Source organism: Erinaceus europaeus, chromosome 18 (genome assembly GCF_950295315.1).
Source record: "Erinaceus europaeus chromosome 18, mEriEur2.1, whole genome shotgun sequence".
Classification (NCBI taxonomy): Eukaryota; Metazoa; Chordata; class Mammalia; order Eulipotyphla; family Erinaceidae; genus Erinaceus; species Erinaceus europaeus.
In genome coordinates this window covers 71,560,074-71,580,175 of record NC_080179.1, presented here as the reverse complement: position 1 = coordinate 71,580,175, position 20,102 = coordinate 71,560,074, and the positions used below count along the sequence as shown (strand labels likewise).

The window sequence follows — 20,102 nt, the reverse complement described above, 5'->3', positions numbered from 1 at the left end:
ATATTGAGGGGGGGGGGATCAGGCAGTGGTGAGCTGGGTCAAGTGCACATATGTGAAGCGCAAGGACTGGTATAAGGACCGCAGTGGAGCCCCCGGCTCCCCACATGCATTGGGAATCAATTCACAAGCGGTGAAGCAGGTCTGCAAGTGTCTGTCTTTCTCTTCCCCTCTCTATCGTCTCCTCCTCTTTCAATTTCTGTCTATCCTATCCATTAAAAACAAAATGAAAAAATAAGCCACCAGGAGCACTAGATTCATAGTGCCAGCAAGAAGAAAAAAAAAAAGAGAGAGAGAGAGGAAGGAAGGAAGGAAGGAAGGAAGGAAGGAAGGAAGGAAGAAGGAAGAGGGTTAGGGAAGGAGGAAAGGAAGGAAAATATATAGGGTCAGTGTAAGAGCTCACTTGGACAGCGCAAGCTTTGCTTGACGCCAGTTTGAGCCCAGCCCCCACCACACTGAAGGAAGTTTCGGTGCCATATATATGAGAACCAGAGGGAACCAGAGGCTTCCCCTGCACATTCAGTGCTAAGAATGAAAAGCAGAGCCTCGTGCATGAAAGCCGCACACTGGACACTCTATCTGCTATGCTACCTCTCAAGTCACGTTTACTATTATTACAATGATTTTGTTGTCACTGGGCTTCCACCACTCCAATGTGTTTCCCCCAAGCCCACCCACCAGAGAGAGAGAGAGAGAGAGGGAAAGACACCAAAACTTCCTCCATTTGGTGGGGGCCACCCTCATGGGTGGACTATCCAGGTGAGTTGTCTTGCTGGCCCTCGACTCTACTTCTACTGAGATGTCTCAGCAAGATTGCTTTTGAGGGAGCAAAGAAAGTCCTCCTTTTCTCCAGTTCTGAAATCCCAGGCAGGACATGGCAAGAGATACTTACTCCCCAGCTGACCTGCCTGGCAGCTCTACCCAGACCCAGCTGCAGAGAGAGAGAGAACCACACTCAGCTGCACAGGCCCTCAGCACTGCGACGCACAGGACCAAACGCTCCCCAGAACCCTCCTTGTTCCCTCCAGCTTCAGCTCCTCCATCCCACCCGTAGTCCTTGGCTTGTGTCAGTTGCTGTCCCCATGTTCACACTGTCTTCTTTTTTAAACATTTTATTTATTCATGAGAAATGACAGGAGAGAAAGCACCAGACATCACTCTGGTACATGTGCTCCCGGGGATTGAACTCAGGACCTCATGCTTGAGAGTCCAAGGCTGTATCCACTGTGCTACCTCCCAGACCACAATTATTATTATTATTTTTTTACCAGCGAACTGTTTAGCTCCAGTTTATGGTCCTGCTGAGAAGTGAACCTGACACTTCTGATGCTTCAGGTATGACAGTCTTTCTGCAAAGCCACTATGCTATCTCCTCAGCCCCAAGTCAATAGATTTGTTTTGGGACATCTGACACACTATAATATCAAGCCATGAAGAACACACACACACACACACACACACACACACACACACACACACACACACACACACACACCCCAACCTGTTGTATGCTTTACAATAGGTAGTTCTCCCCCGCCAAGAGAATTAGATCAGTCCAGTTAGTTTTGCGGGCCTGCTTGGCCCCGCCCCGAAGGAACCCCGGCAGAGTTCCAGAGTTTCAGAGTTCCAGAGTGACAGAGTTGGAAGGTTCCTGAGTTGGAGAGTAAGAGAGGGTTCCTGAGTTCGAGAGTAGGAGAGAATGCTTGCGCCGCCGCAAAGAGACAGCAGAGTTCTGTTTGGTGATTAGTTTGTCTTAGTTTATGAATTGTTGTTCGTAAATAAAGAAATACAGCTTCCCTGCCCAGCCATATGTCTCCGCGTCTCTGTTACCCGCCCGTGAAGCTATCCCGGCCAGCTAGAGCCTATGAATTTTAACAACAAATGGCACCCACGTGGACCTGACCTGCGCATCTCTCAGATAAGTAAAGACAATTTGGCTACCTATGCACTATGGCCTTCTCTTCTGCTTGTGAAGAGATCTCCAAAGGCCTCTGCTCTTTCTTCACGAGACTGTTTTGCTGTTTCTGGAACATTTATCTCTGGACCACTCTGTGGTTTCCACTCGCTCGGGCGAACTCAGAACAGCCAGCGGGAAGAGCCAGCGGGCGGGAGGCGAGGCGCGGAGCTGCCGTTTCCACCTGGTTAAAGAGCCAGCCAGCCGGCTGCGCCCAGACAACCCCGCGCACCGCGCCCGCAGCCCCACAGCCCGCAAGAGGCCGATGCCAGCACGCTAGAGCCCGATGCCAACACACAAGAGCCCGATGCCAACATGCTGGAGCCCGATTCCACCACACAGGAGCCCGATGCCAGCACACAGGCCAGCCCACAGGAGCCGGCTCTCCACCGCGTGGCGCAGGGCACTGGACGCGTGATCCCTCCATGCTGCTCGGCCACTGTGAACAGGGCAGCAGACATGGCAGGGCCATGGGGCAGGGCCACGGCGGCCTATCATGGCCGCCACCCCTGGGCACCTAGGCCCACACCTTCTACAAAACTGGCCCGCCTGCCCTCTTGCTATGAATTCTGGAATGATCCCAGACCTCCCGGACCCCCGGGCTCCCTGCCGAAACTGGGCACACAAGATCTCCAGCTGCCGATCCAGTGTGAAGACAGACAAGCTGGAGTACGCAGAGATTTGTGCAGAGATCGCAACCTGCAATTCCTAGAAGTGAAGCTGCGCGGGAAGCCACCTCCGGATGGTGAACCCCCCACCAACAACTAAGACAGTACAGATTTAAATTCGTGTTTGAAATGACATGTCTTCGTAACAAAGGTTTCTCTCCTTGTGTATTAATGACCATGTTTATGTGTATGTTTAAAGTTTGGTAAACAATAACTTTAAGGTTAAGAATGTAACTTTAAGGCTAAATTCTTACTAGGCAAAGTTAAATGAAAAAGGTTTTCAACGTAATTCTCATAAAGATAAAATTAACTTACATTTAAAGTCTAAGGTAAAAATTAGCTAACGAGCAATATATTTTAACTAAGTTGGTCTAAACAAAAGGTTAAATAGACTTGTTGATATGTAAAACTCTCCATTACCTTCTCTATTAGAAATGGTAGATCGCACAATGGCTATGCTAATTATTCTCATGCCTGAGGTTTCCTTTCCTGACTCCATCTTGAATGAGTGTAACAAAAGGTTAAAAGACGTTGTTGATATGTAAAAGTCTCAAATTCCTTCTCTATTAGAAATATGCTAATAACAAGTTTTGTTTCATAGTAAGTAAATTGCAGCCAGCTGCCTTTGGGACTCTAGGCCGTTCCCCTCCCCCATGCAAATGCCCGTCGAGGCAAGTAGCCCCCCAGAGGCAAGAAATGTTTTTTTTTAAGCTGATAAAGTTTAGCCCACAGAGGCAGATATGGCCCCCTCAGGCCTTCCCTTGGTAACACACTGGTTCTTGTTACTTGCTTACATGTTTCTCCATGTTTGTGCCAGTTTCTTTTTTAAAAATGCCTGTATGATATATGTTTCTGTTCACCCCACACCCTTGATACTATAGTCATTTAGTTAAAAAGAAAAGGGGGAATTGTTGTATGCTTTACATTGGGTAGTTCTCCCCCGCCAAGAGAATTAGATCAGTCCAGTTAGTTTTGTGGGCCTGCTTGGCCCCGCCCCGAAGGAACCCCGGCAGAGTTCCAGAGTTCCAGAGTGACAGAGTTGGAGGGTTCCTGAGTTGGAGAGTAAGAGAGAGTTCCTGAGTTCGAGAGTAGGAGAGAATGCTTGCGCCGCCGCAAAGAGACAGCAGAGTTCTGTTTGGTGATTAGTTTGTCTTAGTTTATGAATCGTTGTTCCTGAATAAAGAAATACAGCTTCCCTGCCCAGCCGTATGTCTCCGCGTCTCTGTTACCTGCCCGTGAAGCTATCCCGGCCGGCTAGAGCCTACGAATTTTAACAACACCAACCCCAAGAGATGATTATCTTTTACCAATGCATTAACCGTGGCCTTGCTGCCTATCACACAGAAAACCCTTCCCTAGTTTCACACCTATTCCTGGAAAATCCTTCACAATGGAAAACCCAGCGTTGTTCTCAGTGGTTTAACAGTAACCCTGGAATGCCACATGTGTTGCCAGTACACTTACTGGGATGGAAGACACTCCGATTTTCCAGGGCCCAAACCAAACTGCTCAAACCAAACAGAACTGCAGCTCATGTTACCATGATGAGCCGTTTCCACTCTCCAGTGACGCAGAGCTGAGGGGGCTGGGGGAGCACCCTGTGAGAGGCGGCCTCACAGTGACAGAGGGTGATGTCCGTGACTGCTGGGCCATAGTTAAAGGAGCTCTGGTCTGTTTTTTTTTTTTGTCAGTGAAGTGTGTCTCAGGCTACTGTTATGAATGAAAACAAGGGATGGCCATGCATCCTTGGCAGAACAATACACAGAGTGAAGGAACCAGGCACTACCAGATGTCCCCAGGGCGAAGAAAGCAATACGGCTGCTGAAGTCCTGTGAGCAAAAGAGAGCCTGGGGTTTGCCTGGAAGAGTCAGCAAATGAAAACTCGAAACAAAGACATGAATGTTCAAGTTTTCTCAAGGCTGCCCAGGAACCTTTACTATGATGCCTCCAGGAACCTTTACTAGGGCAGCAGAAACGAATAGGACATCCACAATATGGCTGACTCACTTTCTGGCAAAGGAAGTAGCAAGTTCCTTGGCCACACTTAAGAGTCTGAAAAAGAGACTTACTTCTAGAAGCTGTTGAAATAATTTCCGAGCAGTAGTGTAAGGGAACCAGAGACTAGAGTTAAGAATGCTCCAAGACCAATGACCAACTTTTACTTCAAGCCTGTTACAAGGGGCCAAGCAGTGGCACACCTGTTAAGAGTACAAATGTTACAATGTGCAAGGACCTAGGTTCAAGACCCTGGCCCCTACCTGTAGGGGAAAAGCTTCAGAAGCAGTGAAGCAGTGCTGCAGCCCTCTCTCTCTCTCTCCATCTCTCCCCCTCCTTTCTCTCTTTCTCTCCACCTCTCTCTCTCTCCTTCCCTCCCTCCCACCCTAACTCTCTATTTCCTTTCAATGTCTGTCTCTATCCAATAAATAAATAATTAAAAAAACTAAAAGAAATTGGAGGGGCTGGGCCATGGCATACACAGTTAAGTGCACAAGGGTCTGGGGTTCAAGTCCCCACTCCCCTCCCACGGAGGGGGGGGGGACGTTTCACAAGTGGTAAAGCAGGGCTATAGGTGTCTATCTTTCTCCCGCTCTATCTCCCCCTCCCCTCACAAATTTCTCTCTGTCCTGTCAAGTAAAATAGAAAGAAGAAAAATAACAAAAATAGGGAGAAATAGCCACCAAGAATGGAGGGTTTATAGTGTTGGCACCAAGCCCCAGTGACAACCTTGGTGGCAACAAAAGGGGAGGGGAGGGGAGACAGGGATAGACAGCATAATGGTTATGCAAGAAGACTTATGAATCATGGCTGAGGCTTCCAAGTCCCAGGTTCAATCCCTTGTACTGCTGTAAGGTAGAGCTAAGTACTGCTCTGGTTAAAAAAGAGAAAAGGGAGAAGGGGAAGGGGAAGGGAAGGAACAGAAAAGAATTATTTTAATCTTCTACAAGCCTACTATCTTTGGACATGTTATGTTTTGCTTTCATACTTAGCATTTCATTGTCGAGGCAGCTTGCTTTAATAGCTGCCATCCAACAAGCACTTTCTGAGTATATGTAAGATACACAACTGTGCCCAAGTCGATGCAGAAAATGACACAGACCACGTAACACATCTGTGCCTTAAAGCAAGAACTTGAACTAAGACAAGAGACCTACCACAAATCCTCTCGATTTCTTTTGCTCAGTGCTTCTTCCGCTTCCTTCTAGCACCTCCTAGTGGAGGCTCCTCACTCTCCTAGACTGGTGCGCCTGTCCAGTCTATCCCCTCGGTGACAGCGACTCCATGTGGCTGACGTGCACGCACACACACACACGCACACACTCACGCACACACATATGCACACACACGCACACGTGCAAGCACACGCACACACACACATACACACACACATGCACGCACACACATATGCACATGCACACACACTCACACATGCATGCGCACACACACACGCTCACACACATGCACAAACACACATATGCACACGTGCAAGCACACAACACTCACACACACATGCACGCACACACACACACTCATGCACACGTACGCACTGCCCAGTCACCTCTGTTTAAGTCTGTTCTCTCACTCATTATCTGACCCTTAAACAGAGGTGTGCCTGAACATAGATGGATGGCTGACCCCCCCCCCGGAAGTTTGTCTGTCAGACTCCCCTTGGCATGCCAGCCTTGTGGTCCAGCGAGAAGTGCCAAGAGTAGTAGGAAGAATTTCAACCTTCCTAGTGGGCTTCGCCTTCCTTATATCTCTGTTTCCCCGTTCCTGCATCACCATCCACACCCTCTCACTGCCTTGCTCTCTTTCCCCTTATAAGGAGATATCGACCTCACAGGCCAGCTGGCTACTTCCCCTGCACAGCCACCCTTTTATAAACTTGTAACTGCGCCAATAAAGATGTTCCGCAACGGGACTCTAAAGAGGTCTGTGTATCCTCCGCCCACGGTATGCTGGAAGACCCCTTTAGCCAACTCACTCCTGCCTCATTCCCGACGAACCCGACAGTAAACTATCATTTTCCACAGGTGACCACAGCCATTGTCTTAGCCGCATGTTTTTTTGTTTTTTTTTTTCCCCTCCAGGGTTATCATCACTGGGGCTCGGTACCTGCACAATGAATCCACTGCTCCTGGAGGCCATTTTTTCCCATTTTGTTGCCATTGTTGTTACTGTTATTGCTGTTATTAGATAGGACAGAGAGAAATCAAGAGAGATGGGGAAAGACAGAGAGGGAGAGAAAGATAGACACCTGCATACCCTGCTTCACCATTTGTAAAGTGACCCTCCTGCAGGTAGGGAGCCAGGGCTCAAACCAGGATCCTTATGCTGGTCCTTGTGCTTCGTGCCATGTGCACTTAACCCGCTGCGCTGCCACCCGGCCCCCAGCCACGTTTTTATGTGTAGTGACTTTCATGTCCCACTTAAGAGGTGATGTTACAGCCTTGCCATCTGCAGCTGGGCTGGTCCTACTGTTTCTCTAGTAACAGTACAATGTAGCACAAGTGAAGGCCTTCTGAGATAAGCTCAGAATGCCTGCTGGATGGTGCTCCTTCCTGTCCACTGCCTTTCTTTCAGAATCTGCCATCTTGCTGGGAGTAGCTCCAGCCACATGAAGTTACAAAGGGAGGCACTGTGGCTGACAGTCTCCACTTGCTGGGAAATTGTGAGGATGTGGTTGAGTTTGACAGGGCTTGACCTGAGGAGTGCATCTATCCTGTCGGTCTCTCTCTCTCTCTCTCTCTACCAAGAGGTTGAACAAGGAGGGACAGGAGTAACCCCAAAGGTTTGGCTCGTCCTGTAAGACTCCCTGCCTCACAAAGCACCCTGCATTCCTGATAATATAGCCTATCTACATAATCATTGTTTTGCCTGAGAGATCCCACCCATTCCATTCCTTTGACCTATCTCCTTTCTACCTCAAGAACCTCCCTGCCTGCAGGGTAATATTAATCGTACCAGTTAAAACCCTCGCAACAGTTGCTAAGGAAGTTCCTAACTTTCCAGCCCACTTTTGCCTTTCTCTACCCCCTTCCTAGCCATTTCCGTTTCTGACTTGCCACTTCCGGGTTTACCATTTAAAAGCGTTGGCTCTCTGATCAAGAAAGACATGGCATTGCCACTCTGCCACGAGCTCCTGAGTCATCTCTCCCATGTCGCTGACTGAGTAGCAACCCAGGCTGGCTCTGGTCGAGTTCTCTCCAACCCAGAGAGTACACGCCTGGGGAGAGGTACCCCCACACTAGCCCAGCATCCACTGAGCTCAGCCCCCAAGGAATCACAGTCCAAAAACTGGATACATAAGAAAAGAAGCCTCTAGATGAATTCCCAACCACAGTCAACTGGGTCTTCACTGATGAGGTCCTGGTGTGGTGCAGGGACAGATCAGACGCTCGCCTCTCACTCACCCAGGCGTGATGCCCCGACCCGTACAATCCATAAGTCTGATAAAACTAATTTTGGAGGAGCTGGGCAGTAACACAGCGGGTTAAGCGCACGTGGCGCAAAGCACAAGGACCAGCATAAGGATCCTGGTTCGAGCCCCCGGCTCCCCACCTGCAAGGAAGTCGCTTCACAGGTGGTGAAGCAGGTCTGCAGGTGTCTGTCTTTCTCTCCCCTTCTCTGTCTCCCCCTCTTCTCTCCATTTCTCTCTGTCCTATCCAACAACGACATCATCAACAATAACTACAACAATAATACAAAATAAAAAAACAAGGGCAATAAAAGGGAAAAATAAATATAAAAAATTTTTTAAAACTAAATTTGGGTAGTTTCTAATGCATAAGCAATAACTGCAATACTCAGCGAACGACCCCCCCCCCCAAAAAAAATGACTGCACTTTTGCTTCCCAATTTGAGGGAGATGACTTGCCAGAAAAGAATTGTTGAGTTAGGGTCAATCTAATCCTGGCCTGATAGGTTGCAACAACCATGCTCTAAAACTATAGCTCCCATCCAAAAGTTTGAAGTTGGTGAGAACACAGCCTGAAACTGAGTGGAGATTGACAAACGCCTTCCTCCATGTAGGAAGTATCCCCACTTAAGGAGTCACATCAGAATGGCGTCCTGCTGGAGTCACACACTCTGATGTTCAAGAGGTACAACAAGACGGGATTAGGACCAGAGGGAGTCTGGACGTACACCAGACCGTCTGTGTGCCTTCCCTCTCAATTTGCTTGGCTGTAAACAAAAGTCGACAGGCTTTCTTAAATCAACTTAACACTAGGCAGCATGAGCACGTCCAGAGGCACTACAGTAGCTAAGCCATGTGAGTTCTCCTAGGAGGCCTTCTAGCAACAGGTGGGAAAAAAAGTAACAACTACTGCCAAGGTTGATGGAGCAGGAGCGTGGGGGCCAAGTGATGCACTGCACAAAGCTCCATCTGGCCACACTGGAAGGAAGGTCACAAGGAGGGATCAAGCTGGGCCTTTAGTAACCGAGCTCAGCCTTCCCACCTCCCTGTCCCCAAAGCCAGATGCTACCACTTTGGAGGCAGATGAAAATACAGTTACAGGGAGCTGGGCGGTGGCGCAGTGGGTTAAGATAGACCACTTCATGGTTTCTAAGAGAAACTCCTGGTAAGTACAGTGCTCCTGACTCTGTAAACAGAGGGCTAGTTGATGTCACGAACCACCAAGTTCTGTCTCATTAACCACTCGGCTGACCCCTGTCCTTTGGGAGAGAGAAAAGCATGACCAGCCCGCAGCATACTGATGGTGGCTAAACATCAAGGAGACACTAGCCACATTTTTGGAACACCTGCCTGTTTCCCTGGGCTGCTCCCCCAGGCTCCTGGTCAACTCTGCATTTCTCCACAACTTTGCCGATTGACTCACTCCTCTGTGTAGTCAGTTCCTGATTCTTCCAAAACCAAACTTTGAACTACTGCAAATACCAAAACAATGACTTTCATTTCAAAATGGACGGAGGTGGGGCAAAAGGGCTGGCAAATCAAATGTTCAACTAGACACATGAATCATGCCAAGCGTCTAAGAGAATATCAGTTCAGTCTGGTTCTGACACGTGACTGACTTAGCCAATAAGGAAAAACAGGTGACCCTGTTCTCACTCTTGTCCTCACTTCAGGACCATAAATTTTCATAATGAGATGTTTCAGCACCAAAGCCATATGTGTTTTCAATAAATCCCCTTTTATTGAAAAGCTCACATGGTAAAGTGCATGCCTTAGCATGCCAGAGGCTCTGAGTTCAAGCAGCGTATCACACGGGAGGGAGCGTTATGGACGGCACTGGTGTATGGTCTACTAAAGGCAGAGTGGAGGACTACATTATTCTCCCCTCTCTCCCTTTGACTCTGAAACTTTTAAAAGGGGAAGAAAGTTGGTCTTGAAGTGGTGGCCTTTTGTATGGGTGTGGTCCTAGTGGCACAAACACAGACTCTCCCTCTCTCTGTCTCTCTCTGAGGAAAGAAATCAACGGATCGCACACAGCAAAGCACACACATTCTCCAGGTGAGCTATTTTGCTGGTGTTTTGTGCCTCTATGCCTAAGACAGACACTCTAGTCTACCTAAGAGAAAACAAGGTGAGCATTGAGATCATGACTTAGTGGCATCTATCAACATCAATTCCACACAATTGACACTTTCGGACATCATTTGGTCTGCAGTATGTATTGCTCCTAACAAGGTTGCTGATAACCGTAGAGTCAGTACTTGTGGTGTAGAAATAGGCATTTGGTAAGTTGAAATTTGGCATGTGATAATTTTACAAGGTCTGATGATGCAGATTAGGACTTCTGTCAACTGCAAAGGCTGTTCCTCTTTTGTGCTAGACTCACTGAAGCACACATGTGGTTATTTATAAGAATAAGATTTATATATTTATACATGATTAGTAAAAAACATTCACAGACAAGCATTTACACATTACACTCTTTTGTTTGGCAATGCAGGAGGTGAAGTTAAAGGTATACTACTCGCCTTTGTTTTCTTAGAACCAGCATATTGTTCACTATGACTGAGGCTGAACAGATAAAATGGCATTTGGTTCTGCCTATGACTAGCATCCATAAGATGAATAATGTAAAAAATCATAAGCAAAGTAATGACGTGGGGAGGGCATAAAAATAAATGAGGGGGGTGTTCCCTCTGTTGACATCTTTGAAGCATTCCAGCTCACAGATGCAATGTTGGAAAAGAACACAAACTACAAGGGGCCAGGCACTAGCTCACCCTGGTAGACTGTGCTCTTTAGTGTGCACAAGGCCCTGGGTTCAAGCCCTGATACTGACCGCATGAGAAAAGAAATGGGCAGCACCAGGGCAGCTCCATGGATGGTGGAACATAAAATCATGTTCTTTCCTTCCCTCTGTCTCTCTGTCTCTCTCTCTCTCTCTCTCTCTCTCAAATCAAAGGACAGACCTGGTGTTTGAGCCCCAGCACCACAAGGGAGCAGCATGGACCCCATGGATGGGGTGGTGGTGGCATAATTTCATAGATGGTGGAGCTGGACTATGATGTCTCTCCTCTCTCCCCCTCTCCCTAAAAAGCAAAAGATTGAGTAACTGGTCTGGTAACAATTCTACAAGTAAAAAAAGAAATTCTTTGGTGTATTGCACCAGAGTAAAAGACTCTGGGGTGAGGGGAGGAGGGTTCAGGTGATAGAACATGATGGCAGAGGAGGACCTAGAGCCGGTGAATTGTTATGTGGATTTTACTGTTGACTGTAAACCATTAAACCCCAATAAAGAAAAAAAATCACGGGAGCCAGGTGGTGGCGCACCTGGTTGAGCACATGTTACAATATGCAAGGAACCGGGTTCAAGCCCCCAGTCCCCACCTTCAGGGGGAAAGCTTCACAAGTGGTGAATCTTGTCAGTGTCTCTCTTTCCCCCTTCCCTCTTAATTTCTGGCTGTCCCTATCCAATAGATAGATAAATAAATAATAAGAATAAAAAGTGGACCAGGAGGTGGCACAGTGGATATAGCAGTAGACTCTCAAGCATGAGCTCCTAAGTTGAATTCCCCAGCTGCACATGTGCCAAAGTGATGCCTAGTTCTTTCTTTCTCATCATTAAATAAATTAAAATCTTAAAAAAAAATTCATGGGGGGGACTGAAGTGTCAACCATAATAAAAACCAAAACCACACGTTTAACAAAACCCACACTACGCTGGCGTTCCAGTTTCACAGGAAAATAGTGCTGCAAACACTTTTAAGAACTTTTCTGCAATCAAAACACCAAAGAAACACATCTAAGGATATTTAGATCAAGTTCAATATTGAGAAATGTCTTAGAAAAATGAAAGTAGGTCTCAGAATTCATGATAAAGTAAACCACTGTTCGTAGTTGTCCAGATGAAAGATGTAATAGCACTCTTTTTCAAATTACAGATATCCTACCTCCTTAAAGTTATCAAATGCGGATAAAATGATTTCATGCCCGCCTCTGACAAGACAAACGGCTGCCAACAATTCTAATACAAGGGCTTTCGTTCTGTCAAAACAAGAAGGAAGGGAGAAGCACAGATTACTGAATGTGACAAGATGGATCAGTGGCTGCTTGCTTTCAAGATGGATATAACATTTCCCCATGTGTGATTTTAAAATTTTCATGAAGGTGTATAATTATATTAGAGCGTATTTAAAACCTTAGCTAACAACTACTGTGATTTATGGAGGGCAGCAAACTGAAGGCTCTTCTTCCACCCTCCAGGTTACTCATGAATGAAAATCCTGGCAGATTAAGTTTTAGCGCTGAGCCTAAGACAGTAAGAAACTGGGGATTATTAAAACAAAACAAACAAACCAACAAAAAAACAAAAAACAACCAGACCATTGGCTAAACAATTTCTCAAGTTTTAGAGACATAACTTTTACCTGGAAGGTTAAAAATCAACTGAAAGTTACATCCTACACTGTAAATCTGCTTATTTGCAGATGCTCTGTGACAATGCTGGTTTCTATCATTTCTTCTTCCTAAGCAGGATAAACTGATTGTTTTTAAGTTGGGTTTAGATTTCTTATGGTTTCATTAATTGATTGATTGGATAGAGCCATGGAGAATTCAAGAGGGTAGGGTAATGGGAGGGGGGAAAGAGAGAAAGAGAGAGAAACAGAGAGAGAGACAGAGAGACAGACACAGAGAGAGAGAAAAACAGAGAGAAACAGAGACAGAGAGAGGGAGAGAGGGCGAGGGAGAGGGAGGGAGAGAGAGAGAGAGAGAGCTGTAGCACTGCCTCACTGCTTTTGAGGGTGGGACCAGATACTTGAACCTGGGTCCTAGAGCATTTTAAGAGTTTGTTTTACTGCTCTACTGGGTACACCAAAGCTCAGCCCAGACTGATTAATTTTCATTGGGCTATCTTCAAGTTTTGTCAAAATCGTAAATAAACTCAATAACACCAGGCTCTTGGAAAACCAAGCCAGTGAAAATACTGGTTTGAATACAATAAATGACACTCTCAACACTTTAACTGGGAGAAAGTCCAAACTCATGAGATAAAAAAAGGGCTACAAATGCTAGGTAAGGGCAAGAGACCAGCTGATCACCAGGGGACCTAATCAATGAAGCCTTGGACTCTCACACAGATATATGATGTGCCCAGACCTCTAATAGATCCCTCTCCCCACCCTCACTGCTCACTCCCATTAGGAACATCAGCAGAAGTCCTCTTGTGAGCCACTCCAGAAACTCGTCCTCGCTATAAAGTAACAATGGAACGCACTGCCCCACTCTTTGAAGGGCGGCTGGGTCATCCTACCCTTCCACTGGAGGAAGACTGGCCCTGAAATGAGAGCACCTAGAATGTTCCCAGCTGTGACACAGACTGACAGAGACTCAGAGGTTACACAGGCTCCTGTGTCAAACGTGACATAAATGGGCCCTTGGGTCAGGTGAATGGGTAAACGGTGAATTTCATTTATAGATTTTCTTCAAGTTTGGAAGCTACTTTCTGCCCTAATCCAACTTTCTAGCCCTATTCTCAACTCAGACACCATCTTCCCGGAAACTATTTTTTAAAAAAAGTCCACCTCTATCAAACTCAAGCAAAAACTACAAAAGTCACGGGGCTCTATGAACGTACCTAAAATAGACTTCCTAGCTTCTTTCTACCACAAGAACCCTATTGTCACCTGCTACATTTCTGCCTTTTGGTTCCTAGCTATTAATCTCTTTGTCCCACTTTATATCTCACCACCTTTTAGCCAACAAGTTGCAGACTCTTTCATGATACCATCCTGACTTCCCTGGGCAGACGACCTCACCAATGTGTCCTGGAACCTCACCTCTCCAGAGCCCTACCACTGGCCCCCGCCCCCAGGGAAAGAGAAAAACCGATTGGGGGTATGGATCAACCTGCCAATGATTATATCCAGAGAAGAAGCAATTACAGAAGTCAGAATTCCCACTTTCTACAAGCCATAAAGAATTTTGGTCTATACTACCAGAAAGGGAGAGAGAATGTTGGAGAAAGACTGTCAGAAGGCTTTAAGCTCCAATTCCATCAGGACCCAGAGAGAGAACAGAAAAAAAAGGACATTCAGAAGTAGCAATAGGTGTAGATATAACTTAGAAAGGACAGGAAGACAGGAAGATAGAAAAAAAAAGAACAAATACATATAAATATAGATAGATAGTCATAGAAATAATAGTAAACCCATATTTATAACCTTGGGAGAAATCCTACAATTTCCAATGGAGGGAATGGGGACACAGAACTCTGGTGGTGGGAATGGCGCACAATTATACTCCTGTTATTTCATAGTTTTGTAAATTAATATTAAGTCTCTAATAAAATCAAAGAAAAGGAAATGTGATATGAAAAAAAAAAAGAAAAGCTGTATCACAGCTGCACTAATACAAGAAAAAGCTGTCTGACTCAACAAAGCAAAACTCTCTGATCTACTTTTAGTAGCTCACTTAGACAGATACAGTCTAAGTTATCAAATACAATGCCAAGCACTGTACTGTTTCTCTGTCTTAAGACCCCTTCAGTGCTTCCTCTTTTTCCTGGAATAAAGACCATTGTGAACCTCTACACACAAAAAAAGTGCTCTGCTAATACAAAATGCTGGTTGTTGTAAGAAAAATAAATAATAGCTTCCATGTAGTGGGAGGCAGAATCAGAGAAGCTATCCTCCATAGCATCCCAGTCAACTAAAGAAGCAGTGACAAAGTTGCAGAGGCTTCAGTCAAGAGAAATCTGACCTACTAATATTCAACTTTTTGTTTTTTATTACCCCCAGGATTATCACTGGGACTCAGTGCTTGACTACCACTCCCTCCACCCTGTTGCTTTCTATTATTTGATAGGACAGAGAGAAATTAAAAGGAAAGGGAGTGATAGTGACAAACAACGAAAGAGAAAGAGGAAGACCAGCAGTACTGCTCCACTGTTTGTGAAGCTGCCCCTGCAGGTCGGGATGGGAGGGGTTTGGGCTGGGATTCTTGCACACGGTGATGTGCATGCTCTGTCGGGTGGGCCACTGCTCGGCCCCCGATAGTAAACGTCTGCTTGGACTTCATGGTCTGCATTGCATTCAACATCAGAAAGATTTCATTCATCCTCCTATTCTTAGCCAAATTACCACTGTTCAGTGATGCCGTCTATACAGAGACCTATGAAGAGAAGGCATGAGACATCTAAAATGCAGACTGCCTGATAAGAGTGGAAGGCTTTTTTTTTGTTTTTATTTATTTATTTATTTATTTTCCCTTTTGTTGACCTTTTTGTCTTTTTATTGTTGCTGTTGTTATTGATGTCGTTGTTGTTAGATACACTGTACTGGCCTTTACAGGAATGTGAATACAAAAGTCATCTCCATATTATATGTTAATTTGTGTGTGTCTCCAGCTTTTTGTTTGAAAATTAAAGCCACATTAAATAAAGGTTGCGCGTACCGTGTTAAAGAGAGAGTGGCTCTAGTTAGATGCCAGCAATAACTGGCATTGTTTAGTTAAGACTCTTCTGGCCCCAGCACTGGCAACCTTGTGTTGTCCAGTAAAGTTTGCTGACTTTGTGAAGACAGATAAATGGGGCCTCAGAGGGAAGAGAAGCTTAAAGAAAGAACCTAAAGTCATCACCAGCTACTCAGTTTTGCCACATCTAAGAATGGAACTTAGTGGGCTGGCTGGTGGTGCATGTGGCAGGACCTGAGTCCCAAGCTCCCAGTCCCCACCTGCAGGGGGAAGCTTTACGAGTGGTGAAGCAGTGCTGCAGGTCTCTCTCTCTCTCTCTTTCCCTTCTTCCCTCTACATTTCTCTTTGGCTCTATCCAAAATGGCACATAGTCAAGGAATCTATATTGACTTTTTTTTTTTCCTTTTGTCATCACCAAAGTTTCACAGCTCTGGGACGGCTTTTTTTTTTTTAATTATCTTTATTTATTTATTGGATACAGACAGCCAGAAGTTGAGAGGAAAGGGGAGACAGTGAGGGACAGAGACATATACACCTACAACACTACTTCACCACTTGCAATGAGGGGACTAGGGGCTCGAACCTGGGTCCTTTCACACTGTAACATGTGCACTCAACCAGGTGCATCACCACCTGGCCCCCTGGGATGGCTTTTATTGCCACTGGGGTTATCAGTGGGGCTTAGTGCCAGTACGACAAATCCACTGCTCCTGGTGGTCATTTTTCTTCTTTCCTTTTTTATCCCTCTCCCCCTCATTTTTATCAGATAGGACAGAGAGACGTTGAGGGGGGAGGGCAAAGAGAAAGCTATGCACCCACAGACTGGCATCCATCCTACAGGTAGGAAGTGGGGCCTCAAACTGGCATCCTCACGCACAGTAGTGCTCGCGAGGTGCACCACTGCTCAGCCCCCTGTACTCATGTTCTTATTTCAGTGAATGGAACCTGGAAGTTTGCAAACTCTGAAGTGAAGACGGAAGGCAAACTTACCTTGGATTTTTATTGTTCAAGCTTAGAGCAATCTCGTTGACAGCATGTGGGTGAGACATTACCATGTTGAAACCATACTAAAATGAATGTGAGGAGACAACAAAGAGCATCAGAAGCCAACTTACGGGACCATCAACCCTGACTAATAAAGACCCTGGTTCTCCCCTACCCCTTCCCCAGGTGAATTTCTTCTGATTCTCAAAAGCTCCTGAATCATTCTAAATGGCATCTAAATGTAACCTTCCAGAGTAGAAACCACTGAGTCTTAGTCCTTTTTGTGGGCAACAGTCAGCAGGAGCAAAAACCCAGTTATGTTTTCACTGAGTCAGGCTTCCTTATCCTTCTACATTAAGAGGTGAGCCCAGTCAGGTATCATTCTTGATTCTTGAGTTGAGGAATTATTGTGCTTCCTGCAAAGTCCCCCTATCACTCCTCAAGAACCATGTTATGCTTCAGTTATACCATCTACCATCATTACTTTTCCCATTCTTTGATTCACTGCCACTAGCAGAAAGACAGTGCCAATTCTCTTATGCTTAACAACAGAAAATGCTTCAGTCAAGAAGAAAACGGAGGAGGAGCACGGGAAGAGAAAAAAAGAAAGAGAGAGGGAGAGAAAGAAAGCAGAACTGGATCTGGATTCGACAGATTCTGATTCTACCCCCCCCACCTACCCACCCCCCCCAGAATCAGAAAGACAAACACACCTGGTAATTCATGATGGCACGTAAACACATGATGCAGACATGAACGTCATCTTTCTTACTCACTAATCTGGAATTTTTCAGGGTCCTTCTGCTTGGCAAAGTGTTATACCTACAACAAAGAAGATAAAAGGGGGAGATGGGAACGTTTATAATACTGGAAATTGCTTTAGGTGCACGCATTCTGAAAGGTACATGGTTCTGCAGCTTCATCTCCACATCAGTGAAGATGACAGGTCAAAAGCACCAAACTCTTCACAATGAAAACGCCTTCACAGACTATGTAGCCCATGTAATCTTCTCCAGTCAAACTCTCACAGACAATGAAACTCCTCTCTACTCACAGAATGTAACAGACTACATAGACTGTGCGTAGAGATTAACTAGTCATCCAGGTCTAAAAAGCTCTGTGAGGTGATATGAGGCAAGATGTATGCAGATGACATTTGCAAATAAGCCGATTTCAGCCCCATTTGGACTCCCCCTTCCTATTCTGCTCTCAGGAGCACCTGCATTAGAGTTGCTGGCCTAGGGCAGGAATGTTTGGAAGCTGAATAGTTCATAAACGCATCCACAGCCCAATACCTTACTTAACAAAAAGCCTGGAGTGCCAGCTCCAACTTTGAGGGATATGGGCTGACATTTCACAAGGCGGACTGTTTGAACGTTAGGATTCATTCCAAAGTCCCTACACTGCTAAACCTTACGTCTCTCCCCTGAAGCCCGAGATTAGCTGTGAGATGGCAATGCAGCATGGTGCAATTAGAACGCAGGGGAACACACAGAGAAGCTTCTCCTGAAAGCTCGAGCCTTGAGTTAAAAGCACATTTCAAAAGTCGCTGACTACTCTGTGACAGAAGTAAAGGTAGAATTGCCCCGTGATATGACCTATGGGCTTTCCTTCTTAATGTAAATAAAAATATCAAGGGAGGTACGATTACTATAAACTGGTGTCAAAATGTTGATAGGTGCAAGGAAGGAGAAGACTGAATTGAGAGGTTGTCTGAAACGTGAGAGCAGATTTTTAATGCAAGGACCCAGCTTCAAGCTCCTGGTCCCCACCTGCAGTGGGCAACTTCACACACAGTGAGACAGTGCTGCAGGTGTCTCTGTCTTTCTGTCTTTTCTGTCTCTCCTGTTCCTCTCAATTTTTCTCTGTCTCTATCCTATAAATAAACAGATTTATATCCTATAAAGAAATCAATTCATTTCTTTAAAAAAAAAAGGGTCAGAATCTTAAAATTTCATTTCTCTCCTTCCTTCCTTCCTCCCTTCCAGGAGAGACAGGCAGGGAGAGACCACAGCACTGAGCTTCCTTCAGTGTGGTGGGGGAGGTGGGGGAGGCTCAAGCCTGGCGAAGCAGCACACTTAAGCTGTATTAATGGCCGCAGATTTCAAAGATTATCAAATCAGAGAAAGATGATTCTTTTACATAAGTTTACAGATGAGCCAAGTGTCTGAAAAGCACTTCAACCGTTGCTTACAACAACAGATCTGAAAGTGTAAAGCTGAGCTCAAAGTAGGATTTAAAGCTATCTAGTGTTAGGGAAACAGTAATTTCCAATCATGTAACAGACAAGGGGATAGCATTCCAAATTTATAAAGAACTTATAAAACTCAATCACAAAAAAAAAAAAAAAAAAAATCAAACTAGGCAGAAGATTTGAGTATAAATTTTTCCAGAGAAAGAATAGGGATGACTAACAGGCACATAGAAGAAGTCCACTGGGAGTCAGGCAGTAGTAGCCCAGTGGGTTAAGCGCATGTGGTGCAAAGGGCAAGGACCAGTGTAAGGATCCCAGTTCGAGTCCCCGGCTCCTCACCTGCAGGGGAGTCGCTTCACAGGCGGTGAAGCAGGTCTGCAGGTGTCTGTCTGTCTCTCTTCTTCTCTATCTCTCCCTTCTCTCTCAATTTTTCTGTCTCTATCCAATAACAAATAAATAAATTTGAAAAATACATACATATAAAAAAAAAAGAAGTCCACCACATCTTAGTATCATGGAAGTATGACCCAAAGCCACAATGACATATCACCTTGGGCCTGTCAGAACGGCTATTATCAAAAGGACAAGACGCTAATGTAGTCCCAGCTGTTTATTCTTTCTTTAGTTTTCCAATTCCGTGAGGTTGAGTCTCCAAATACATCTTTGGTGTTAACATCCTAGTGCCTGCCTTTCACCTATGTTTTTTTCTGTGTATTTGATCATTTCAGGCCTATTCATTTTTTTTATAGGACAGAGAGATATTAAGAGAGATGGCGACACCTGCAGCCCTGCTTCACCACTTGTGAAGTGACCCCCCCCCCCCCGCAGGTGGGAAGCCGGGGGCTCAAACCGGGCTCCCTACACTTGCACTTCATACTATGTGCACTTAACTCGGTGTGCCACCGCCCAGCCCCCAGATCTATTCCTTAGAATACTAAATACTTAGAAGTTAACTTACATGGGCAGGGGAGACAGCATAATGCTTATGCAAACTGACTCTCATGCCTGAGGCACCTAAGTCCCAGGTTCAATCCCCTGCACCACCAGAAGCCAGAGCTGAGCAGTGTTCTGGGGCTTCTCTCTCTGTCTTGTTCTCTTTCTCTGCATCTCTCTCAAAAAATAAAATAAAATAAATAAATAAATGAAGTTTACTTACAAAACAAAAGAGATTTCACAAAGTCCAAAGGCAACCGATTAGGTCTGCACAGCTCCTCCAAGCATATGAGTTACACTGATTGCCTCAGAAAGGGGTGAAAAGTCACAGCGATCGCCAGTCACCATTTAAATGTGCCAACAGCTCAAACGGAAGTAGCTGTGGAAATGAGTGGTGGCTCACACAGTAGAGAGTACATATCACCATGTTTAAGGATGTGGGTTCAAGGCCCCAGTTCCCACCTGCAGAGAGGAAGCTTCGCAAAC

The 20,102-nt window shown here is 45.6% G+C and overlaps 1 protein-coding gene across 1 annotated transcript in view; it reads right to left on the bottom strand.

Moving 5' to 3' along the window:
- FMNL2 (formin like 2) overlaps positions 1 to 20,102 on the bottom strand; it is a 296,607-nt gene that overhangs the window by 62,555 nt on the left and 213,950 nt on the right. The window contains 3 exon segments of the mRNA XM_060178135.1: positions 11,986 to 12,079; positions 16,496 to 16,572; positions 17,203 to 17,311. Coding sequence (XP_060034118.1) covers positions 11,986 to 12,079; positions 16,496 to 16,572; positions 17,203 to 17,311 — 280 coding nt within the window.